The sequence below is a fragment of the Chiloscyllium punctatum genome, chromosome 33 (genome assembly GCF_047496795.1).
Source record: "Chiloscyllium punctatum isolate Juve2018m chromosome 33, sChiPun1.3, whole genome shotgun sequence".
NCBI lineage: Eukaryota > Metazoa > Chordata > Chondrichthyes > Orectolobiformes > Hemiscylliidae > Chiloscyllium > Chiloscyllium punctatum.
The window spans coordinates 31,100,619-31,127,679 of record NC_092771.1 but is presented as its reverse complement, the minus strand read 5'-3'; the positions used below and the strand labels follow the sequence as shown (position 1 = coordinate 31,127,679).

Below are 27,061 nucleotides of genomic sequence, written 5' to 3'. Positions count from 1 at the left end.
GAGGAGAAGTGCTGGATATCTTAAAACGGGTAAAGGTGGATAAATCCCCAGGACCAGATCAGGTGTACCCTAGAACTCTGTGGGAAGCTAGAGAAGTGATTGCTGGGCCTCTTGCTGAGATATTTGTATCATCGATAGTCACAGGTGAGGTGTCAGAAGACTGGAGGTTGGCAAACGTGGTGCCACTGTTTAAGAAGGATGGTAAGGACAAGCCAGGGAACGAGAGACCAGTGAGCCTGACCTCAGTGGCGGGCATGTTGTTGGAGGGAATCCTGAGGGACAGGGTGTACATGTATTTGGAAAGGCAAGGACTGATTAGAGATAGTCAACATGACTTCATGTGTGGGAAATCATGTCTCACAAACTTGATTGAGTTTTTTGAAGAAGTAACAAAGAGGATTAATGAGGGCAGAGCAGTAGATATGATCTATATGAACTTCGACAAGGTTCCCCATGGGAGACTGATTAGCAAGGTTAGATCTCATGAAATACAGGGAGAACTAGCCATTTGGATACAGAACTAGCTCAAAGGTAGAAGACAGAGGTTGGTGGTGGAGGGTTGTTTTTCAGACTGGAGGCCTGTGACCAGTGGAGTGCCACAAGGATCGGTGCTGGGTCCTCTACATTTTGTCATTTATGTAAATGATTTGGATGCAAGCATAAGAGGTACAGTTAGTAAGTTTGCAGATGACACCAAAATTGGAGGTGTAGTGGACAGCGAAGAGGGTTACCTCAGATTACAACAGGATCTGGACCAGATGGGCCAATGGGCTGAGAAGTGGCAGATGGAGTTTAATTCAGAGGTGCTGCATTTTGGGAAAGCAAATCTTAGCAGGACTTATACACTTAATGGTAAGGTCCTAGGGAGTGTTGCTGAACAAAGAGACCTTGGAGTGCAGGTTCATATTTCCTTGAAAGTGGAGTCGCAAATAGATAGGATAGTGAAGAAGGCATTTGGTATGCTTTCCTTTATTGGTCAGAGTATTGAGTACAGGAGTTTGGAGGTCATGTTGCGACTGTACAGGACATTGGTTAGGCCACTGTCAGAATATTGCATGCAATTCTGGTTTCCTTCCTATCGGAAAGTTGTTGTGAAACTTGAAAGGGTTCAGAAAAGATTTACAAGGATGTTGCCATGGTTGGAGGATTTGAGTTATCGGGAGAGTCTGAACAGGCTGGGGATGTTTTCCCTGGAGCGTCGGAGGCTGAGGGTGGCATTAAAGAGGTTTACAAAATTATGAGGGGCATGGATAGTGTAAATAGGCAAAGTCTTTTCCCTGGGGTCAGAGAGTCCAGAACTAGAGGGCATAGGTTTAGGGTGAGAGGGGAAAGGTATAAAAGAGACCTAAGTGGCAACCTTTGAACACAGAGGGTGGTACGGGTATGGAATGAGCTGCCAGAGGAAGTGGTGGATGCTGGTACAATTGCAACACTTAAGAAACATTTGGATGGGTATATGAATAGGAAGGGTTTGGAGGGATATGGGCTGGGTCCTGGCAGGTGGGACTAGATTGGGTTGGGATATCTGGTTGGCATGGACGGGTTGGACCAAAGGGTCTGTTTCCATGCTGTACATCTCTATGACTCTATATGGACAGCAATAAATTGAGGAGTGTGTCGGTTAGGTTGATCTTAGATTAAGATTAAGCTTGCCACAACATTGTGGGCCAAAGGGCCTGCAATGTGCTGTACTGTTCTATGCTCTATGTAAATCCTGTCTCAGATTTACATTCTCCAAGTCAGCATGGTAAGTAGCTTGGAGGTGAAGTTGAAGGTGTTGGTGTTCCCATGTATCTGTGCCCTTGTCCTTCCAGATGCAAGTGGTTGTGGGTTTGAAAGGTGCTGCCTTAGGATCTTTGATGAATTTCTGCAGTGCGTCTTGTGGATAACATACACTGCTGCTACTGAGCATCGGTGGTGGAAGATAGAACATAGAATATAGAACATTACAGTGCAGTACAGGCCCTTCAGCCTATGATGTTGTGCCGATCTGTGGAGCCAATCTGAAGCCCATCTAACCTACAGTATTCCATTCTCATCCATATGCCTATCCAATGACCATTTAAATGGCCTTAAAGTTGGCGAGCTGAAAATGTGTTGCTGGAAAAGCGCAGCAGGTCAGGCAGCATCCAAGGAACAGGAGAATTGACATTTCGGGCATCAGCCCTTTCTTCAGGAATGAGGAAAGTGTGTCCAGCAGGCTAAGATAAAAGGTAGGGAGAAGGGACTTGGGGGAGGGGCGTTGGGAATGTGATAGGTGGAGGGAGGTCAAGGTGAGGGTGATAGGCCGGAGTGGGGTGGGGGCGGAGAGGTCAGGAAGAAGATTGCAGGTTAGGAAGGCTAATCGCCAGCTCGCAGACACCTCCTCCTACTGCCCCCTTGACCATGACCCCACCTCCCACCATCTCCCAGACCATCCAGAACCTCATCACCTCAGGGGATCGCCCATCCACTGCCTCCAACCTCATAGTCCCACAACCCCGCACCACCCGTTTCTACCTCCTGCCCAAAATGCAAAAACCTGACTGCCCCGGCCGACCCATTGTCTCAGCCTGCTCCTGCCCCACCGAACTCATCTCTACATACCTCGACACGGTCCTGTCCCCCTTAGTCCAAGAACTCCCCACTGACGTTCGGGACACCACCCACGCCCTCCACCTCCTCCATGATTTTCGCTTCCCTGGTCCCCAACGCCTTATTTTCACCATGGACATCCAGTCCCTGTACACCTCCATCCCCCATCACGAAGGACTTAAAGCCCTCCGCTTCTTCCTTTCCCGCCGACCCAACCAGTACCCTTCCACCGACACCCTCCTTCGACTGACTGAATCGGTCCTCACCCTGAACAACTTCTCTTTCCAATCCTCCCACTTCCTCCAAACCAAAGGAGTAGCCATGGGCACCTGCATGGGCCCCAGCTTTGCCTGCCTCTTCGTCGGATATGTGGAACAGTCCATCTTCCGCAGCTACACTGGCCCCACCCCCCACCTTTTCCTCCGCTACATCGATGACTGTATCGGCGCTGCCTCGTGCTCCCACGAGGAGGTTGAACGGTTCATCCACTTTACCAACACTTTCCACCCTGACCTCAAATTCACCTGGACCATCTCAGACCCTTCCCTCCCCTTCCTAGACCTTTCCATTTCCATCTCGGGTGACCGAATCGACACGGACATTTACTATAAACCGACCGACTCCCACAGCTACCTAGATTACACCTCCTCCCACCCTGCCCCCTGGAAAAATGCCATCCCATATTCCCAATTCCTTCGTCTCCGCCGCATCTGCTCCCAGGAGGACCAGTTCCAAAACCGTACAACCCAGATGGCCTCCTTCTTCAAGGACCGCAAATTCCCCCCAGATGTTGTCGACGATGCCCTCCACCACATCTCTTCCACTTCCCGCTCCTCCGCCCTTGAGCCCCGCCCCTCCAACCGCCACCAGGACAGAACCCCACTGGTCTTCACCTAACACCCCACCAACCTCCATGTCCAGCGTATCATCCACCGTCATTTCCGCCACCTCCAAACGGACCCCACCACCAGGGACATATTTCCCTTCCCTCCCCTATCAGTGTTCCGAAAAGACTACTCCCTCCGTGACTCCCTCGTCAGGTCCACACCCCCCACCAACCCAACCTCCACTCCCGGCACCTTCCCCTGCAACCGCAAGAAATGCAAAAAATGCGCCCACACCTCCCCCCTTACTTCCCTCCGAGGCCCCAAGGGATCCTTCTATATCTGCCACAAATTCACCTGCACCTCCACACACACCATCTATTGCGTCTGCTGCACCCGATGTGGCCTCCTCTATATTGGGGAGACAGGCCGCCTACTTGCGGAACGTTTCAGAGAACACCTCTGGGACACCCGGACCAACCAACCCAACCACCCCGTAGCCCAACACTTCAACTCCCCCTCCCACTCCACCAAGGACATGCAGGTCCTTGGACTCCTCCATCGCCAGACCATGGCAACACGACGGTTGGAGGAAGAGCGCCTCATCTTCTGCCTGGGAACCCTCCAACCACAAGGGATGAACTCAGATTTCTCCAGTTTCCTCATTTCCCCTCCTCCCACCTTGTCTCAGTCAAATCCCTCGAACTCAGCACCGCCTTCCTAACCTGCAATCTTCTTCCTGACCTCTCGCCCCCACCCCACTCCGGCCTATCACCCTCACCTTGACCTCCCTCCACCTATCGCATTCCCAACGCCCCTCCCCCAAGTCCCTCCTCCCTACCTTTTATCTTAGCCTGCTGGACACACTTTCCTCATTCCTGAAGAAGGGCTGATGCCTGAAACGTCAATTCTCCTGTTCCTTGGATGCTGCCTGACCTGCTGCGCTTTTCCAGCAACACATTTTCAGCTCTAATACTCCAGCATCTGCAGTCCTCACTTTCTCCTTAAAGTTGGCGAGTCTACTACTGTTGTAGGCAGTACATTCCACGTCCCTACTACTCCCCGAGTCAAGAACTTACCTCTGATATCTGATATATCTATCACCCCTCAATTTAAAGCCATGTCCCTCATGCTAGCCATCAGCATCTGAGGTAAAAGGCTCTCACTGTCCAACCTATCAAACCCTCTGATTATCATATATGTCTCAATTAAGTCACTTCTCAACTTCTCTAATGAAAACAGCCTCAAGTCTCTCAGCCTTTCCCAAAAGACCTTCCAGGCAACATCCTAGTAAACCTCCTCTTAACCCTCTTCAAAGCTTCCACACCCATCGAGAATGCGGTGACCAGAACTGAACGCAATACTCCAATGTGGCCACACCAGAGTTTTGTACAGCTGCAGCATGATCTCATGGTTCCAAAGCTCAATCCCTATACCAATAAAAGCTAACACACCATCTGTCTTCTTAACAGCCCTCACAACCTGGGTGACAACTTTCAAGGATATATGTACCGGGACACGGAGATCTCTCTTCTCATCTATACAACCAATACACTATCTTACCATTAGCCCAATATGCTTTATTACTGTTACTCCTTCCAAAGTAAATCACCTCACACCTTTCCTCATTAATTTTCATTTGCCATCTCTTAGCCCAGCTCTGCAGCTTACCTATGTCTCTCTGTAACTTAAAACATAGAGTCATAGAGATATACAGCATGGAAACAGACCCTTCATGCTTCATCACTATCCACAACTCTACTGACCTTTGTGTCAACTGCAAATGTACTAACCCATTCTTCTATGCCCTTATCGAGTTCATTTATAAAAATGACAAACAACAGTGGCCCCAAACAAATCCTTGTGGTACCCCACTCGTAACTGAACTCCAGGATGAATATTTCCCATCACCACCACCCTCTGTCTTCTTTCAGCTAGCCAACTTCTGATCCAAACCATTAAATCACCTTCAATCCCATGCATCCCTATTTTGTGGGGAATGGTGGGGAACCTTACTGAAATCCATATACACCATATCAACCACTTTACCCTCATCCACCTATTTGGTCACCATCTCAAAGAACTCTGTAAGGTTTATGAGGCATGACCAACACTTAACAAAACTGTGTTGACTATCCCTAATCAACTTATTTCTTTCTGGATGATTATAAGTCCTATCTCTTATAACTCTTTCCAACAATTTATCACAACCAAAGTAAGGCTTACTGGTCTATAATTACCGGGGCTGTCTCTATTCCCTTTCTTGAACAAGGGGACAACATTTGCTATCCTTCAGTCTTCTGGCACTACTCCTGTAGACAATGATGACATAAAGATCAAAGCCAAAGGCTCTGCAAACTCCTCCCTGCCTTCCCAGAGAATCTGAGGATAAACCCCATCTGGCCCAGGGGACTTTCTATTTTTATACTTTTCAAAATTGCTAACACCTCCTCCCTATGCACCATCTAGTCTAGTAGCTTATATCTCAGTATTCTCTTTGACCACGTTGTCTTTTTCCAGTGTGCATACTGACAAAAAGTATTCATTTAGCACTTCTCCTATCTCCTCGGACTCAACGCACAATTAGCACTACAATGCTTGATTGACCCTAATCTTACTCCAGTCATTCTTTTATTCCTGATATACCGATAGAAAGCCTTAGGGTTTTCCTTGATCCTATCTACCAATGACTTCTCATGTCCCTTTGTTGCTGCTCTTAGCTCTCTCTTTAGGTCTTTCCTGGCTAACTTGTAACTCTCAAGCACCCTAACTGAGCCTTCATGTCTCATCCTAACATAGGTCTTCTTCTTCTTCCTCTTGACAAGGGATTCAAGTTCCTTAGTAAACCACAGCTCCCTCACTCGGCAACTTCCTTTTTGCCTGACAGATACATACTTATCAAGGACACGCAGTAACTGGTCCTCGAATAAGCTCCACAGTTCAATTGTGCCCATCCCCTTCAGTTTCCTTCCCCATCCTATGCATCCTAAAACTTGCCTAATCGCATCATAATTGCCTTTCCCATAGCTATAACTCCTGCCCTGCGGCATATACCTATCCTTTTCCATCACTAAAGTAAACGTAACTGAATTGTGGTCACTATCACCAAAGTGCTCACCTACCTCCAAATCTAACACCTGGCCAGGTTCATTACCCAGCAATAAACCTTGTTGGCCTATCTACATACTGTGGCAGGAAACCATCCTGCACACATTGGACAAAAACTGACCAATCTGAAGTGCTTGAAATATAGTATTCCCAATCAATATTTGGAAATTTTAAGTTCCCCCATAACAACTATCCTGACACTGTCGCTCCTATTGAGGATCATCAAGCCTATAGAAAACTCCCAACAGGGTAACCTCTCCTTTCCTGTTTCTAATCTGAGCCCATATTACCTCAGTCAATGAGTCTTCAAATGTCTTTTCTGCCACTGTAATACTGTCCTTGACCATCAATGCCACACCTCCCCCTCTTTTACCATTTTCTCTGTTCTTACTGAAACACCTAAATCCTGGAACCTGCAATAACCATTCCTGTCCCTGCTCTACCCATGTGTCCGAAATGGCAACAACATCGAAATCCCAGGTACCAACCCATGTTGTAAGTCACCCACCTTATTCTGGATGCTCCTGGGATTGAAGTAGATACACTTCAAATCAACTTCTTGCTTGCTTGTGCTTTCTTGCGCTCTTGACTTTGCTACTCTCAACCTCCTGTGTACTTGAACTACAATTTAGATTCCCATCCCCCTGCTGAATTAGTTTAAACCCTCCCAAAGACCATTGGCAAAATTCCCCAGGATATTGGTACCCTTCTGGTTCAGGTGTAAACCATCCTGTTTGTAGAGGTCCCACCTGGTCCACAATGAGCCTGGTGTCCGAAACCCTCCCTCCTGCACTATCCCTGGAGCCACGTGTTCAACTCCTCTCTTTCCCTATTCCTCACCTCGCTAGTGGCACAGGCAACAAACCAGAGATAAGCACTCTGTTTGTTCTAGCTCTAAGCTTCAACCCTAACTCCCCAAATCTCTGCCTTAAGTCCCCATCCCTTTTCCTACCTATGTCATTGGTACCTATGTGGACCATGACTTGGGGCTGCTCCCCTTCCTCTAAAGGATCCAGAAAACAAGTTCTGAGACATCACAAACCCTGGTACCTGGGAGGTAACACATCAACTGTAAGTCTCTCTTGTTCCCACAGAACCTTCCATCTGTCCCCCTAACAATGGAGTCCCCAGGTGACTAAGGCTCTGCTCCTTTTCCCCCCTTCCCTTCTGAGCAGTAGAGACAGACTCTGCCAGAGACCTGTGTCCCATTTCTTACCCCTGTTAAGTCAACCCCCCAATAATATACAAAATGATATACTTGTTGTTGAGGGGAACGGCCACAGGGGATCCCTGCACTGCCAGCCAGTTCCCTTTCTGTCCCCTGACGATAACCTTCTTCACCTGAGGTGTGCCTACCTCCCTGTAATTCTTCTCAATAATCCACTCCACCTGCCGAATGATCCAAAGTTCATCCAGCTCCAGATATGGATATTTGCAGATCTGCTGCATCTCAAGCAGCTGCTTGCCCTGGATGGTATCATGTTTCTTGTGTGTTGTTGGAGCTGTACCCTTTCAGGAAAGTGGAGAGTAAACCGTCACATTCCTGCCTTGTGCCTTGTGGATCGTGGACAGGCGCAGCAGGTCAGGCAGCATCCAAGGAACAGGAGAATCGACGTTTCGGGCATAAGCTCTTCTTCAGGAAGGGCTTATGCCCGAAACGTCAATCCTCCTGTTCCTTGGATGCTGCCTGACCTGCTGCGCTTTTCCAGCAACACATTTTCAGCTCTGATCTCCAGCATCTGCAGTCCTCACTTTCTCCTCGGATAGTGGACAGGCTTTGGGAGTCAGGAGGTGAGCCACTTGCCATCGTATTCCGAGATACATAGATTCATAATTTTATAAATCTATGTTCATCTTGTCTATAGCCCTCATACTTTTGGTAAATTTGAAGTCAGGATGTAGTTTACTAAACTGTCTTAACTGCTACTATTAATGCAGCTTCATGTTTAAATATTGCAAACATGTCATTGATGTATTGGAAGGGATGGGATATTCATGATCATTCAATCATGTTTCTCAGGATAACCAACAAAGTTATGATCAAAAACTGTACTTGAAGCTTATCCCAATGTGCAGTCTACCTCAGATTACCTTGGAATAAGTTCTCTCAAAAATTTGATAAAGAGATAAAACTAACTGTTTCATCTTGTTACCTTACAGGAAATACGAGACATTCTTTTCTAACAAGATGCTGCTGTCAAGCCAAAAGGTCATTCTGCCTCCACACAAATGAGTAATGTAATCTGAATTTCAGTGTCAGTGTGGCATCATGTACATCAGGTCATACATACCACAGACTACCTGATTGTATCAAGCAGCCAGTGTTCCTTTGATTGCTCACAGTTGGCAGTCTACAAACTGTGTTCAACCAGCCCTTGTTTGCAAATGCAAAACATTGGGTCCAGCACTAGAAGTGATTTTACTACTGGATGACATTTACTACATGATCCAAACTATTCTAAGAATTACACCAGAAACCAACTTAAGATTCTCAGTCTGGCTCACAGTGTAATTCATTTGCACTTGCTGGAAGCTACACGATAACACAAATGACCATGTTCTTTAAACGGTGAAAATATGCAGCATGCTGCTGTGCAGAAGGACCTGGGTACATTTGTGATTGAATTGCAAAATGCTGGTTTACAGGTACAGCAGGTAATTCGAATATTGTCCTTCATTGAGAGAATTGGCTTATGAGGAGAAATTGAGTAAACTATGCTCTTTGGAATTAAGAAGAATGAGGGGGGATCTTAAAAAAACATGTAAAATTATGAAGGGAATAGATTAGATAGAAGCAAGGAGGTTGATTCCACTGGCAGGTGAAATTGGAAGGAGAGGCCATAGCCTCAAAATAAAGGAGAGCAGATTTAGGACTGAGTTGAGGAGAAACTCCTTCACCCCAAAGGTTGTGAATCTGTGGAATGCCCTGCCCAATGAAGCAGTTGAGGCTACCTCAAGAATGTTTTTAATACAAAGATAGATAGATGTTGGACAGTATAGAAATTAAGGGTTATGATGAACAGGTGAGTAAGTGGAGCTGTGTCCACAAAACATCAGCTATGACCTTATTGAATGGTGGAGTAGACTCAACACTCCAGACGACTTACTTATGTTTTTATGTTCTTTGTCAGGAAAAGGAATTTGTTTATACATTACACCTTTTCATTGAGGAAGCCATCATGGAGACTGTTAATCCCTGCTGCATTCCCCATGGCAATGCCCTAATCAATCAAGATTGAACTTCCTGGTCTTGTCTTTTCAGCTAACAATTCCTGCCATTTTCCCACGTTAAGTATTTAGCAACACGGCAGCACAGCGGCTCAGTGGTACAGTGGTTAGCACTGCTGCTTCACAGCGCCAGAGACACTGGGTTCAAGTCCTGCCTCAGGCGACTGACTGTGTGGAGTTTGCACATTCTCCCTGTGTCTGTGTGGGTTTCCTCCGGGTGCTCCGGTTTCCTCCCACAGTCCAAAGATGTGCAGGCCAGGTGAATTGGCCATGCTAAATTGCCCGTAGTGGTAGGTGCAGGGTAAATGTGGGGGAATGGGTGTGGGTGGGTGTGCTTCGGTGGGTCGGTGTGGACTTGTTGGCCCAAAGGGCCTGTTTCCACGCTGTAAGTCATCTAAAAAAAATCAGCAGCCCTGTTCTCAAGCTGCACAAGTCACTGTTCCCTTTCTAAGTTTTTATTTGGCAACCAAGTCCTGATGAGTACAAGTTCAAAAAGTGTCAACTCTGTGTCTTTATTTATATGCTTTTAAGATAACTTCTCCACTCTTGTATTTGTTCTTCTTGAGACAATGGACAACATTCTAAGTTTCTCACCATTTTGAACATTCTCTGGTTTAATCATCTTTCGTCCAAATTGAATAAGTTCACACTTATCCACATTGATCTCTAACAATTAGAGTTTCACTCATTTACTCCATTAATGTTCCTTTGCAATTTACAGTTCCCTCCCACACTATTTTCCATTGTTTTCTAACTTGGGAAATCATATGTATGGCCCAGCATTCCTTCATGGGAATCAATAATAAACCAGGCCTCAAGGAACTGACTTGAAGAATCTTCAGTTGGAGAATTTGTTATAACATGTCACCTCCTCCACTGCAATCAGTTGTGGTTGGACTTTGGATGGTTACACAGCCTGACACCTCATTAAAAGCCCTGTATACCTGTGACTCACAGGATTCTCTTGCTAGCTCATTGGACATCTGTGCACTTGGTGATAGCTTTGTGTATTGTGTAAACAAAGATTTGTTACAGGAAACCACAGCAATAAGACAAGGAGAGCACTCCCAGTAACAGGGATTGTGTGTGTACCGCTGACGCTGTAAGATGGGCAATACTCAATATATAGCATCTTTGGAAGTATCAAGAATTCAAACCTGCCACCATCCTACTCACTAAATATTCTTATATAAGTAAACCAGTTGATTTCCAGGCATTTGATGATACTATCAAAGGGTTCCTGGGTTTGAGTTGTTAAATGGAAGTGAAGAAGGTAAGAATTTAAAAGACCCATTTTTACTCAGTGGCTGCTGCTCCACCTGCAGAATTTGGATGGGTTAGTTTTAATTTGTTAAAGGTTTATTCTCCAAATTCCCATTGGTTATTCTCTCTGTATTCTCGAATTCATTTCTGCAGCACCGCTTTCATCCATTTTTATGGCCAGGTTAATCTCGCATATCCTTTCGCCTCCCAGGAGAGTAACTCACCTTTAGCCCATAGTTCATAGCCAAAAATCACACAATGCCAGGTTTTCGTCCAACAGGTTTATTTGAAACCGTAAGCTTTCAGAACCCCACTCCTTTCTCAGTGAGAGAGAATACATTGGACACAGAATTCATAAGTAAAAGATCAAAGGGTCATACAACTTATGCAAATGTATTGAACAAACCTAGATGGCTACCATGTCTTTAATCAGTAAGAATGGAGGTGCAGGTTTTCGATTAATTAATATCTAAGTCCCTGAATTTCTTTCAAGTCAGTGCCCCAAAATAACTTAAGGTTTTATCAGTATATAGGTGACAGCTCAGGTCAGACAATGCAGGGCTTTTGCCCGAAACGTTGATTTCGCTGCTTGTTGGATGCTGCCTGAACTGCTGTGCTCTTCCAGCATTTTACATGTGAGGCCTTGTTTCAAGTCTGTGTCTCAACCTGGAGTCAAACTGATTTTATTTCCAAAGTAGGAATTTATAAAACATCGATTGCAGATTGTGTACTTTTTGAACTACATAGAATATTTCTGCAAATACAAATTCTCCCCATAGACTCAAATGTGTGTGTGCATGTATGTGTGTGAGATAGAGAGAGAGAGAGAGCTTGTGGGAGAGAGAGGAGGGAGAGAGTGAGAGAGTGCAGGTGGGTGGGGGTGTGTTTGTGTCTGTCTGTATATGTGCGTGCACGCAGACTTGAGAGAGTGTGTGTGCACATATGAGTATAATCATACATTTGAGTGTGTGTGAGGGTGTGTGCTTTAGAGAGAGTGTGCATGAGTGTGAGGGAGTATTTGTGAGAGAGTGTGCGTGAGTGCAAACGTGTGTGTGAATGTGAGTGTGTATGTGTATGAGAGAGAGTCTGCGTGAGTGTGTGAGAGAGTGTGTGCATGTATCTGTGTGTATGTATGTGTAACAGTGTATAGTGTGGTGGGGTCATCTGTCATGTGACATGAACCTCAGATCCAGATTGAGGCCAACTTCATGGGTACTGAACTTGGCTATCAGCCTCTGTTTTGGCAACTGTGTTATTGCGTATTCCAAGGTCCACCTCGGAGGATGTTTACCCGAAGATCCAAAGCTGAATGTCCTTGACTGCTGAAGTGATCCCTGACTGGAAAGGAATATCCCGGTCTGGCGGGATATGCAGTTGTGCAGTGTCCATTCATCCGTTGTTGTAGCATCTGCATGGTTTCGCCATTGTACCATGCCTTGGGAAATCCTTGCCTGCAGTGTATGAGACAAACAACACTGGCCGAGTCCCCATTTGTAATGGTAGTATCCATGTCAATGTTCTGACATGTCTTGCAGTGGTTGCCATGACAGGGTGTACCAGTGTCTATTCCTGATGAATGCCCGAAACGTCTATTTTCCTGCTCCTCGGATGCTGCCTGACCTGCTGTGCTTTTCCAGCACCACTCTAATCTAAACTCTGGTTTCCAGCATCTGCAGTCCTCACTTTTACCTGTACAGTGTTGTGGTCAATTTTGTCCTGAAGGCTAGGTAGTTTGCTGAGAACAATGGTCTGCGTAAAGTTTGGAGATTGTTTAAAGGTAAGAAGATCTTGGCAAGGTGTTCATCCTCATCGATAATGGTTTACAGGCTGTGAAGAACGTGGCATAGTTCCTCTTCTCCTGGGAAGTACTTGGTGGAGTGGGAGGGGGAGTTGAAGTGTTCAGCCACGGGGTGGTAGAGTTGTTTAGTGTGTGTGATGACGAAGGGTATCCTATCAGTCGTATGCCATTTTTGTCTTCTGAGGAGGTCAACTGGGATCTTGGGTTCATGTCACACTACAGGTGACCCCACCACACTATATACACATATACACAGTCACACACACTCTCTCACACAAACACACCCACTCACACAGACCTTCTCTCATATACACACACACACACACTCTCTCTCTCTCTCACTCACAGGCATATATGCCCTCACATCATGCGCACACACTCTCACAATACACTCACACGCATGTACACTCTCACATACACTCACACGCATGTACACTCTCACACTCATATACTCCTTCACACACACTCTCTCTCTTTTCCACACGCACTTTGTCTTTCTCACACACATGCACACACACATATGAGTCTACAGGGTGAATTTGTATTTGCAGATTTATATTTGCAGATACAATCTGTGTTGTTCATAAAGCATATGACCTGTAGACAGTGAGAAAGTGAGGACTGCACATGCTGGAGGTCAAAGTTGAAAAGTGTGGTGCTGGAAAAGCACAGCCAGTCAGACAGCACCTAGGGAGCAGGAAAGTCGATGTTTCGAACATATGCTCTTCATCAGGAATGTGGAGGAGGTCCAAGGAGGCTGAGACCCCACCACCAGAGATACATTTCCCTTCCCACCACTATCTGTGTACTGCAGAGACCATTCCCTCTGTGGCTCCCTTGTTAGGTCCATGCCCCCACCAACCCACCCTCCACTCCTGGCAATTTTCTATGCTGCTACAAGATGTATAAAACCTGCACCCCCCGACCCCCCACCCCCACCTCCATCCAAGGCCCCACATCCAGCAGAGATTTTCCTGCACCTCCACATACACCATCTACTGTGTCCATTGCTCCCGATGTCGTCTCCTCTAGATTGGGGAGACAGGACGCCAACTTGCGGAATGTTTAGTGGGCGGCACGGTGGCACAGTGGTTAACACTGCTGCCTCACAGCGCCAGAGACCCAGGTTCAATTCCCGCCTCAGGCGACTGACTGTGTGGAGTTTGCACATTCTCCACGTGTCTGCGTGGGTTTCCTCCGGGTGCTCCGGTTTCCTCCCACAGTCCAAAAATGTGCAGGTTAGGTGAATTGGCCATGCTAAATTGCCCGTAGTGTTAGGTGAAGGGGTAAATGTAGGGGAATGGGTCTGGGTGGGTTGCGCTTCAGCAGGTTGGTGTGGACTTGTTGAGCCAAAGGGCCTGTTTCCACACTGTAAGTAATGTAATGTAAAAACTTTCAGAGAACATCTCTGGGACACACGCACTAAACAACCCCATCGCCCCAGCTGAATGCCCCACATCCCACTCCACCAAGGACATGCAAGTCCTGAGCCTCCTCCACTACCAGATTCTAGCCACCCAATGCCTGGAGGAAGAACGCATCTTCCACTTTGGGACCCTCCAACCACATGAGGTCAATATCGATTTCACCAGTTTCGCCATCTCCTCGCCCCCACCTTATCCCAAATCCAACCCTCCAACTCAGCACTGCCCTCTTGAACCACCTGTCCATCTTCCCTCCCACCGATCTGCTCCACCTTCCGCTGTGACCTATCACCTTCACCCCCACCTTCATCTACCCATCGCCTTTCCAGCTACCTTCCCCCCAGTCCCACACCCCCTCCCATTTATCTCTCAGCCCCCTTGGGCCTCCCCCACCACATTCCTGATGAAGAGCTTATGCCTGAAATATTGATTCTCCTGCTCCTCAGATGCTGCCTGACCACCTTCGCTTTTCCAGCACCATACTTTATGACCTGTAGACAGTCAGTCAATGTGGAATTTTATAAATCCCTACTTTGGAAATAAAACCAGTCTGACTCCAGGTTGAGACACAGACTCGAAACAAGGCGTCACACCTATAATGCATTGTTTGACCTGAGATGTCACCTTTATATTGATAAAACCTTAGGAGCAGTGACTTGAAAGAAGTTCTCGGACTTCCAAATTAATCAACTGAAACCTGCATCTCCATTCTTAAATAGCCATGTAGATTTGTTCAATACATTTGCAAAAGTTGTATGATCCTTTGATCTTTTACTTCTTAATTCTGTGTCCAATGTATCCTCTCTCACTAGCTGCCTAAGAAAGGTGCAGGGCTCTGAAAACTTGTGGTTTCAAATAAATCTGTTGGACTATAACCCAGTATTGTGTGATTTTTGATTTTGTCCACCCCAGTCCAACACCGGCACCTCCATATCTTAGAACACAGCACAGCACAGGAACAGCCTTTCAGGCCACCTTGTCTGAGCTAACCTTGATGTCATTCTAAACTAATGCCATCTGCCTCCACATAGTCTGTATCCCTCTATTCCTTGCCTGTTCCTGCATTCGTCTATATGCCTTTTAAATATTGTGTCTACAACCTCCCCTGATAGCACATTTCAGACACCTGCCATCCTCTGCATAAAAAAGGTCCCTCACACATCTCCTTTAAACTTTTCCCAATCACCTTAAGCCTTTGCCCCCTGACATTTGTCATTTCCACCCTGGGAAAGAAACTCCGACTATCCATCCTATCCATGGCTCGCAGAAGTTTGTATACTTCTATCAGATCGTCCCACAATATCTGACACTCTAGCGGAAGTTTGTCCAACCTCTCCTTGTAGCTAATACACTCCAATCCAGGCAACATCCTGGTAAACCTGTTTTGCATTCTCTCCAAGACCTCCACAACCTTCTTTTATGTGGCAACCAGAACTGCACACAGTACGCTAAATGTGGCCTAACTAAAGTCTTTTACAGTTGCAATGTGCCTTGCTACATCATACTGTATGCCTTCTTTGCTATCTTATCCACTTGAGTTGCCACTTTCAGGGAGATATGCAATTGTACCTCAAGATCCCCCTGAATATCAATACTCCCAAGGGTCCTGCTATTTACTGTACACCATGGATTTGACCTCCCAAACCTCACATTTATTCTGCTCAACTTTCCAACTGGTCTGATTCCTTGTATACCCTTTGACAATTGTCTTCACTATCCATAACTCCACAAATGTTTGTGTCATCTGCAAACTTACTAGTCAAACCATCTACATTTTAGACAATAGACAATAGACAATAGATGCAGGAGTAGGCCATTCTGCCCTTCGAGCCTGCACCGCCATTCAATATGATCATAGCTGATCATTCCCAATCAGTATCCTGTTCCAGCCTTATCTCCATAACCCTTGACTCCACTATCTTTAAGAGCTCTATCCAATTCTTTCTTTTCATTAAAATCATTTATATATATGATGAAAAACAATGGTCCCAGCACTGATCCTTGCAAAACATTACTGATCACAGACCTCCAGTCAGAAAAATACCCTTCCCTGACTACTGAGGTCTTCTATGGCCAAGCCAATTTTGTAACCAACGTACCAGGCTAATTCACATGTGACTTAATCTTCTTGACCAGCCTGTCATGAGGGACCTTGTCAAATACTTTAGTAAAATCCACATAGAAAACATCATCTGCCCCACCCTTATCTTTGTCACTTCCTCAAAAAACTCAATCAACTCTGTGAGATAAGACCTTCCCCACATAAAACCATGCTAGCTATTCCTAATATGTTCATTCTTCTCCAAATGTCATTAAGAATTTTCTCCAATTATTTCCCTTTTGCTATTGTAAGGCTCACCAACTTATAACATCCTGGATTATCCCTGTTGCACTTCATCAACAGCAAAATGGCATTGGTTATTTGCCAGTCTTCTGGGACCCGTCTGAGGCTAAAGAGGACACAGCAATCTCCTCTCTCACATCCTTCACAGCCTATCAGGTCCTGGGGACTTATTTACTGTAAGACACCCAACACCACCTCCTTAGGAATATTGACATGCCCCAGAATATCAACATATTCCTCCCAAACCTGATCATCACCTATGTCCTTCTCCTTGGTAGCCATGACGTCGAGGTCCTGGTGTTGGACTGGGTTGGACAAAGTTAAAAATCACACAGCACCAAGTTACAGTCTAATAGGTTTATTTGGAACCACTAGCTTTCGGAGCGCTGCTTCTTCATCAAACTGTCCAGTCTTCAAGACAACATTGACTACAACACAATACAACCCTGTCATGGCAAAACATGTCAGAATGTCAACAAAGATTACACGTGGGGATACCACCCACCATGTACATGGCAAATACTCGTGACTTGGCCAACATTGTCTATCTCTGCCATCCTATCCATGCTGCAAGGATGTCACAAGGCAAAGTACATTGACGAAACCAAGCAGATGCCACGACACCAGATGAATGGACACTGCTCAACAATTGCCAGACAGGGGTGTTCCCTCCCAGTTAGGGAACACTTCAGCAGTCAGGGACATTCGGCCTTGGATCTTCGGGTGACCATCCTCCAAGGCGGACTTCAGGATACGCAACAATGCAGTCACTGAGCAGAGCCTGATAGTCAAGTTTTCTTACTAATGGGGATGGCCTCAACTGCAATCTTCCGTTCATGTCACACTACAGGTAACCCCACTACACTATACACACACATACACACACACTCTTGCACATGATTACACTCACACTCACACAGACCCTCTCTCAGACACACACATTCCCCCACACTCATGCACACACCCTCTCACAGGCATATACTCTGTCACATTCACGCGTACACACACTCTCTCTTTCACTCACTTTCTCACTGTCTCTCCCTCACATGCATATACACACATATGAGACAGTGAGGTGTACAGATGCTGGAGATCAGAGCTGAGAGTGTGTTGATGGAAAAGCACAGCAGGTCAGGCAGCATCCCAAGAGCAAGAAAATCAACGCTTTGGGCTGGAGCCCTCCATCAAGAATCAAAATTTGTTCAAAAAGCACACAATCTTGTAGGTAGTCAGCCCATGTGACGTTTTATTAATTCCTACTTTGGAAATAGAACCAGTCTGACTCAAGGTTGGAATAAAGACAGACTCTAATCTCACATCTTTAATGCATTGTCTGAGCTGAGATATCACCCATTTTTCTATAAAACCTTAACTTATCTCGGGAATGTGACTTGAAATAAGTTCTGGGATTTACAACTTGATTAAAGACTTAACAGCAATCTAGCTTTGTTCAATACATTGCATCATTTGTATGACACATTGATCTTTTACGATAAATTCTGTGTCCTATGATCCTGCCCCACGAGCTACCTGATGAAGGAGCAGCGTTCCGAAAGCTAGTGCTTCCAAATAAACCTATTGGACTATAACTGGTGTCATGTGATTTTTAACCTTCAAGGACCTCACACATTTCCCCTGTTTCCATGCATAAACTCCCTCCTTTGTCTTTGACTGTACTTACCCTTTCCCTCGCTACCCTCTTGCTCTTAATATACCTATAAAATGCCTTGAGATTCTCCTTAATTTTATTAGTCTTTATGATGCCTTCTGCCCATCCTGGCTCAGTGGTTAGTACTGCTGCCTCATAGTGTTATGGACCCAGGTTTGATTCCACCCTTGGCTGACTGTGTGAAATTTGCACATTCTCCCTTGTCTGCATGAGTTTCCTCTGGGTGCTCTGGTTTTCTCCCACAGTCTAAAGATGGATTGGCCATGCTAAATTGCCCCTCCTGTCCACAGATGCATAGGTTAGGTGGGTTAGCTATGGGAAATGTAGGGTTACAGGGAGAGGGTAAGGGAGTGGATCTGAGAAAAGACCCTATCACCCTATCCATACTCACCCTATCCATATCCCATATGATTTTATAAACCTCTATAACATCACCCCTAAGTCTCTGACACTCCAGGGAGAAGAGCCCCAGCCTATTCAGCCTCTCCCAAAACTTAACCCTCCAACCTTGGCAACATCCTTGTTAATCTTTTCTAAACCCTTTCAAGTTTAAAACAAGTTTCCCACAGCACGTTGTCCTGTGAATGCACCCTAAGCTATCCTCAAGCTACTATTGCACAGCAATACTGACATAGAGATAGCCACACTAGGATGCCTGGCAATATTCATTAGTTCTGGATGTGGGTTTGCTTGCTGAACTGGAAGGTTTGTTTTCAGACATTTCATCACCATACTAGGTGAGCTTCCAGATGAAACACTGGTGGTATGGCCCACTTTCTAATTATGTGTTTAGGTTTCCTTGGGTTGATGATGTCATTTCCTGTTCTTTTTCTCAGGGTATGGTACATGTGTTTGTTGACAGAGTTCTGGTTGGAATGGCATGCTACTAGGAATTCTCATGTGTGTCTCTGTTTGGCTTGTCCTAGGATGGATGTGTTGTTCCAGTCGAAGTGACGTCCTTCCTCATCTGTATGTGAGTATACTAATGAGAGTAGGTCATGTCTTCTTGTGGCTAGTTGATGTTCATGTTATCTTGTTGACTAGTTTTCTGCCTGTTTGTCCAATGTAATATTTGTTACAGCTCTTGCAAGGTATTTTGTAAATGACATTACTTTTGCTTGTTGTCTATATAGGATCTGTCTGAAAGTATGCCTTTCACTTCCCTGCAACGATGACTACAGTTCAAAAATTCTCCATTGGGTGCAAAGCGCTTTAAGATGTTCAAAGGCGGTGAAAGGTACAATACAAATGAAAGTTGTTTCATTCGTGAGTATGCATTCCTGATGCAGAAGGTAAAAAGGTGCCATGCTTGCATTGGCATAAATACCAGGCGAGCGATACCTGCTTACTTCCAGAGTTCCCATTCATAGGAAAGTCCTCTCTCAGGTTATCACCTCAATGGATCAGGAACTCTTGGCAAAATCTGGGATGGAATTTCGTTCTCAGTTATAGGATATATTTGTGTCGAGTATTTAGTGTCTTGGAGTCTGCAATCTTGAAGCATATAGACTCCTCCCTAATGTCCTTGTCTTCGGCAAAACAGCTTAATATAAATTTGATCATAGCTATTGTGTAGTCCTCCAAAGGATCCAATTCCCGAGTAACAGGATGTTGTATGCAATGATCAGGTTAACAGTGACATTGGTAAAATACAGAATTCACTACTTGACTTAGCAGTATTGCAGTGAGCTCTAGAATTCTCTTGTCTTAAATCAGGAGAGGCATGAATTCAAGCCCTACAATTCCAGCCTGGTGTCCCAGTGCAGTTTTGAGGGAATGCTACCATATCAGAGATACTATCTTTTGGAAGAGACTTTTAGTTAATGTGGTTATTATTGCATTCTCATGGAATAATAAGGATAGGAGCTGCATCGATATGATGTGGAGCAGGACAGGAAACAGAAAGTAGAAGTTAAGATTGTTTTCTGGACTGAATCCCCAGAGGTCAGTATTGGGACCTTTGCTTTTCCTCAGTCCTTCATTTAATGATCTAACCCTAGTGTACAGGGCACAGTTTCAATGTTTATGAATGACACACAACTTGGAAGAATTGCAAGGCAAATAGTATTAACTTCAAAAGAGCACAGACAGACTGCTGGAATGGTGCTGAAATAACATGGAGAGATGATTTAAAGTAAAGGGCACAATTCTAAAGAGGGTATAGGCACAGATGGGACTGGGTGTAAACTTGCACAAATCATTGAAGAGTGCAGGACAGGTGGAGAGCACAATTAATGACAAATAGGGATCCGTGGGCTTTCACAATAGAGGAATAGAGCACAATAATTAGAAATTTATGTATAATCTGTGTTTGGCTTTAGTTGAAACATTAAATCCAGTTCTAGGCACTGCACATCCGGAAGAATGTGACAGAAAAGGAAGGAAGGAAGTGCAGAAAAGATTCATGAGAAGGCTTCCAGGGCTGAGAGACTTCAGCAACAAAGCAGATTGGGGAAGTTAGAACAGTTCTTCTTGTAGAAGTGAAGACTGAGAGGAGATTTGATCAAGGTTTTCAAAATCATGGGAATATATGGACTGAGCAGATAAGGGACAAATGATTTGTATTGGTGGATGAATCAAAAACTAGAGGGCACAGACTTAAAGTAATTTGCTTAAAAAAACTGTCAAGCGTGATTTCCTTTTAGTGAATCCATGTTGATTGGAACTAAACTTGCCAAGCTTTTCAAATGCTCAGTTATTACATTCTTAATATTTGACTCCAGCATTTTCTCCACCACCATATCAGGCTAACCGGCTTAAAATTCCCTGTTTTCTCTCTCCCTCCTTTTTCAAGAAGTGAGATTACATTAGCTACTCTTCTGTCCATTGGAACTCCTCCAATTACAATAGAGTGCTGGAAAACAATCACCAATGTGTCCACTAGTTCTAGGGCCACTTCCTCAAGTATCCTGGGAAGCAGAGCATCAGGCCCTGCAGACTTTCTGGGTCTTAATCACATCAGTTTCCCCAATACCATTTCCTGACAAATAAGGATTTCCTTCAGTCCCTCCTTCACGCTCGAATCTCTGTTCCCTACCATTTCTGGAATGTTATTTGTATTCTCATTCATGAAGACAGACCAAAATTATTTGTTCAACTAGTCTGCCATCTCCTTGTTGTTCATTATGTATTCACTTGATTCTCACTGTAAGGGACCTACATTTGTCTTCGCATAGTCTTTCTTTTCACATATTCATGGAAACTTTTTCAGTCAGTTTTTGTATTCCACAAGCTTACTCTCGCATTCTATTGTCCCTTCCTGAATTGTCCTCCTCTGTTGAATTTTAAATTTCTACCGGTTCTCAGGTTTGCTGCTTTGTCTTGGCCAAGTTAATATGCCCCCACCTAGGCTTTAACATTACCCCTGATTTCCCTTTTCAGGAAGGGTTGAGCCACCATCCCTGCTTTACTCTTATACTGGATAAGGATGTATAATGTTCATCCATGTGTTCTTTAAATGTCTGCCATTCCTATCCACCATCAACCCCTTAAGTATCCTTGGCCTGCTTACCCTATGTAATGCATGTCTCATACCATCAAAACGTGCATCAAATGTGCTGTCTGAGTGCATAGTGGAGGTGAATTCAATTGTAGTCCTGTAACTTTGGGGCAGCACAGTGGCTTAGTAGTGAGTGTTGTTGTCTCTCAGCACCAGGGACCCGGGTTCGATTCCAGTCTTAAGCAACTGTCTCTGTGGAGTTTGTACATTCTCCTCATGTCTGCGTGGGTTTCCTCTGGGTGCTCCAGTTTCCTCCACAGTCCAAAGCTGTATAAGTCAGGTGGAATGGTCATGCTCAATTGCCCATAATGTCCAGAGATATGCACGACTGATGGATTAGCCACGGGAAATGCAGGGTTGCAGGGCAAGGATAGGTCTGGGTTGGATGCGCTTTGGAGTGTCAGTGTGGATTTGATGGGTCGAATGGCCTGCTTCCACACTGTAGGGATTCTATGAACTGTTCAATGTTTGTTGGATGCAAACTATCTACTGCTTTTCCTATACGACAACTGTGACTACATTTCAGATGTGGCTGTAAGGCACTCAAGTGGGACATCTTGAAGAAAGGTTTAATATATAAGCAACTTCTTTCTTTATTAATCTTGGACAGTCAGGAATATTTGATGATGTTAGTACATATTTAATGCCCCATCAAGTTAAACATTGATTATCTCAGTCAGATTGTTCCTTTTCTCATTAACTACAGGACTTACCCAAAGGCCTTTGACCAACGGTAAAGGCAATGAAATGGACGGCAAGCAGCCCGATACATCCAGTAAAGATGTCAAGATTCCACATGGTGTAAACGGATCTTCTGCTCTCTGTCAGTATTGTTCTTTTCCAAACTCAGTTGTTTTTCGGCTGAGAGGAAGACTGTGTTGGTCTGAAGTAAACATCTGAATAACAGAAAGTATTTGAAGCAGTGAACTTTGTCCCCACTTTGATAAGGAGGAATAAACTCATTGAACAATCAGTGCATGTTATTAGTATCTGTTTAATGTTTTACCAGAGCACCACTCACGCCAATAATTCAGTAATGATGAGGAGGCAATGGCCCAGTGGTGATATTTTCAAACTATTCATCCAGTGTCCTTGCTAATGTTCTAATGTCAGCACAACAGATGGGGGAGTTTGAATTCTATAAAAATTATCTGGAAGTAAGAATCGACTGATGACCATGAAACCATTGTCAATTGTCCAAAAATTGCATGTGGTTCACTAACGTCCTTTTGGGAAAGAAATGTGCCATCCTCGCCTGGTCTAGCTTACATGTGACTCCAGACCACAGGCATGTGTCTGTCGCCCTCTGAAATGGCCTAGCAAGCCATTCGGTTGTACCAATTGGTACAAAGTCTCAGCAAAGTATTAAAACCAGGTGAACCTCCCTGCATCAGCCGAGACACCTGGAAAAGACAACAGAAAAACCCTTGTCAATCCTGCAAAGTCTTCCTAACTAATATCTGGGGGATGGTGCCAAAATCGGGAGAGCTGTCTCAAAGACTAGTTAAGCAACAGCCTGTCATTGACATGCGATTGGAACATACTTGTCAGATAATGTCCCAAACACTGCCATCACCATTCCTGGATATGTCCTGTCCAATTGGCAGGGCAGACCCAGCAAAGGTGGCAGCACAGGTATGCAGTCAGGAGGGAATCGCCCTGGGAGCCCTCAACATTGACACCAAATCCCACAAGGTGTCATGGCATCAGGTTAAACATGGGTAAAGAAGCCACCTGCTGAATACTACAAACCGTCCTCACTTGGCTGATGAATTAGTCTCTCCTCCATACAGTTGAACAACACTTGAAGGAAGTACTGAAGATGGCAAGGGACAAAATGTACCTGGGGAGGGGGAGAATTTCAATGTCCACCACCAAGAGTGGCTCAGCAGTAGCCATGCTGATCAAGCAGGTCAGGTCCTAAAGGACATAGCTGCTAGACTGAGTCTACTGCAGGTGGTGAGGGAACCACCAAGAGGGAAAACATACTTGACCTCTTCCTCATGAATCTATTGGCTGCAGATGCATCTCTTCATGACAATATCAGTAAGAGTGACTACCACGTAAATGCTTGTGGAGATGAAGTCTCACCTTCACATTGAGAATTCCTCCAGCATGTTGTGTGTCACCATCACCGTATTAAATTGGATAGAATTCATATAGATCTGACAACTCAAGATTGGGCATCCATGAAGCATTGTAGGCTATCAACAGTAGCAGAATTGTACTCCAACACAATCTGTAAACTCATGACCTGGCATCTCCCCCTCACTCAACCATTACCATCAAGCCATAGGCTCACTCTTGGTTCAATGGAGAGTGCAAGAGGGCACACTGGAGCAGCAGCAGGTAGACCTGAAAATAACTTGTGTGCCAAACAGCATAAACAGTGAGTGATAGACAGATTTAAGCAATCCCACAATTAACAGATCAGATCTAGGTTCTGCAGTCTTCCCACATCTCATCTTGAATAATGATGAATAATTAAACAATTCACTTAGAGGAGGAAGCTTCAGAAATATCCCCATCCTCAATGTTGGAAGAGTGTAGTACGTCAGTGCAAAAGATAAAGCTGAAGCATTCGCAGAAAACTTCAGCTAGAAATGCAACTCAGACTACACCAGTGGTCCCCAGCATTACAGATACTAGTCTTCAGCCAATTTAATTCACTCCACGTGATATCAAGAAATGATTGGAGAGACTGGTTACTGTAAAGGTTATAAGCCCTGTCAACAATAATAGTCAGAGAGTCAGACTTGTGCTCCAAAGTTTGTTGTTCCCAAGCTCTTCCTGTACAGTTACAAAACTAGCATCTGTCTAATAATGTGGAAAATTGCCCAGGTATGTCCTGTACACCAAAGGCAGGACAAATCCAACTCAGCCAATCACGGCCCCAACAGTCTACTCTCGATTATCTGTGAAGTGATGGAAGTTGTCATCAATAGTGCTATCAAGCAGCACCTGCTCCGCAATAACCTGCTCAATGACACACAGATTGGGTTCTGCCAGGTCCACTTAGCTCCGTACCTCATTACAGCCTTGGTTCAAACATGGACAAAAGAGCTGAATTCCAGAGGGGAGGGGAGAGTGACAGGTCTTGACATCAAGGCCACATTCGACTGAGTGTGGTATCAAGGAGACCTTACCAAACTGGAATCAATGGATATCAGGAGGCAAATTCTTCACTGGAAACTCCATTGGAGTCATATCTGACACATAGGAAGATGATTGTAGTCATTGTAGGTCAGTTATCTCAACTCCAGGACATAGAGTCATAGAGATAGAATCATACAGATGTACTGCATGGCTACAGACCCTTTGGTCCAACTCATCCATGCTGACCAAATATCCTAACTTAATCTAGTCTGATTTGCCAGCACTTGGTCTATATCTCTCAAAACCTTCCTATTCATATACCCATCCAAATGTCTTTTAAATGTTGTAGTTGTAACAGCCTCCATCACTTCCTCTGGCAGCTCATTCCATACACGCACCACCCTCTGTGAGAAAAAGTTACCACTTAGTTCCCTTTTGAATCTTTCCCCTCTCACCTTTAGTCTATGCCCTCTAATGCTAATGCTCTTCAGAAGGGTTTAAACTAATTCAGCAGGGAGATGGGAAAATAATTTGCAGTTCCAGTGTCCAGGAGGTTGAGAATATTGAGGTCAGAAATATGGTTTCAAGGTTGCAGGAATGCACCAGCAAGCAGGAAGGTGGTTTGAAGTGTGTCTACTTCAATGTCAGGAGCATCTGGAATAAGATAGGTGAACTTGCAGCATGGGTTGGTATCTCGGACTTTGATGTTGTGGCCATTTCGGAGACATGGGTAGGAATGATTGTTGCAGGTTCCGGGATTTAGATGTTTCAGTAAGAACAGGGAGGATGGTAAAAGAGGAGGAGGTGTGGCATTGTTAGTCAAGGACAATGTTATGGTGGCAGAAAGGACATTTGAGGACTCATCTACTGTAGTAGTACGGGCTGAGGTTAGAAACAGGAAAGGAGAGATCGCTCTGTTGGGAGTTTTCTAGAGCCCTCTGAATAGTTCCAGAGATGTAGAGGAAAGGATAGCAAAGATGATTCTCAATAGGAGCGAGAGTGACAGGGTAGTTGTAATTGTGGGACTCTAAATTTCCAAATATTGACTGGAAATACTATAGTTTGAGTACTTTAGATAGGTCAGTTTTTATCCGATGTGTGCAGGAGGGCTTCACAGTATGCAGACAGGCCAACAATGAGGATTGGTACTGGGGAATGAACCAGGCCAGGTGTTAAATTTGGAGGTAGGTGAGCACTTTGGTGATAGTGATCACAATTCAGTTACATTTACTTTAGTGATGGAAAGGGATAGGTATATACCTCAGGGCAAGAGTTATAGCTGAGTGAAAGGAAAGGGGAGTAGGGATAATCCTAGTAACTATAGGCCAGTGAGTCTCACTTCTGTTGTGGGCAAAGTCTTAGAGAGAATTGTAAGGGATAGGATTTATGCACATCTGGATAAGAGTGATGTGATCAAGGATAGTCAGCATGGTTTTGTGAAGGGCAGGTCGTGCCTCACAAACCTTATTGAATTCTTTGAGAAGCTGACTAAGGAGGTAGATGAGGGGAAAGCGGTAGATGTGGTATATATGGATTTTAGTAAGGCGTTTGGTAGGCTACTGCAGAAAATACAGAGATATGGCATTGAAGGTGAGTTGGAGGTTTGGATTAGGAATTGGCTCTCTGGAAGAAGACAGAGGGTAGTAGTTGATGGCAAAGGTTCATCGTGGAGTGCCGCCACTAGCGGTGTTCCGCAAGGATCTGTTTTGGGACCATTGCTGTTTGTCATTTTTATAAATGACCTGGAGGAAGGGTTAGAAGGTTGGGTGAGCAAGTTTGCGGATGATACGAAAGTCGGAGGAGTTGTAGACAGTGAGGAAGGATATGGCAGGTTACAGCGGGATATAGAGAAGCTGCAGAGCTGGGCAGAAAGGTGGCAAATGGAGTTCAATGTAGCTAAGTGTGAAGTGATTCACTTTGGTAAGAGTAATAAAAAGATGGATTACTGGGCTAATGGTAGACTACTTGGTAGTGTGGAAGAGCAGAGGGATCTTGGTGTCCATGTACACAGATCTCTGAAAGTTGCCACCCAGGTAAATAGTGCAGTGAAGAAGGCATATGGCGTACTGGCTTTTATTGGTAGAGGAATTGAGTTCTGGAGTCCTGAGGTCATGCTGCAGTTGTATAAGACTCTGGTGCGGCCGCATCTGGAATATTGTGTGCAGTTTTGGTCGCCATACTATAGGAAGGATGTGGAGGCACTGGAACGGGTGCAGAGGAAGTTTACCAGGATG

At 44.9% G+C, this 27,061-nt stretch overlaps 1 protein-coding gene across 3 annotated transcripts in view; it reads right to left on the bottom strand.

Moving 5' to 3' along the window:
* The window catches only part of LOC140458536 (BPTI/Kunitz domain-containing protein), a 66,031-nt gene that overhangs the window by 26,363 nt on the left and 12,607 nt on the right, over positions 1 to 27,061 (bottom strand). For 2 of the 3 annotated variants that reach the window (XM_072553312.1, XM_072553315.1), the window contains exon 2: positions 22,445 to 22,627. In XM_072553312.1, coding sequence (XP_072409413.1) covers positions 22,445 to 22,529 — 85 coding nt within the window. In that variant the 5' untranslated portion in view covers positions 22,530 to 22,627. Of the gene's footprint in view, positions 1 to 22,444; positions 22,640 to 27,061 lie in introns of those variants that run through there. The other variant, XM_072553313.1, reaches the window with a different exon arrangement.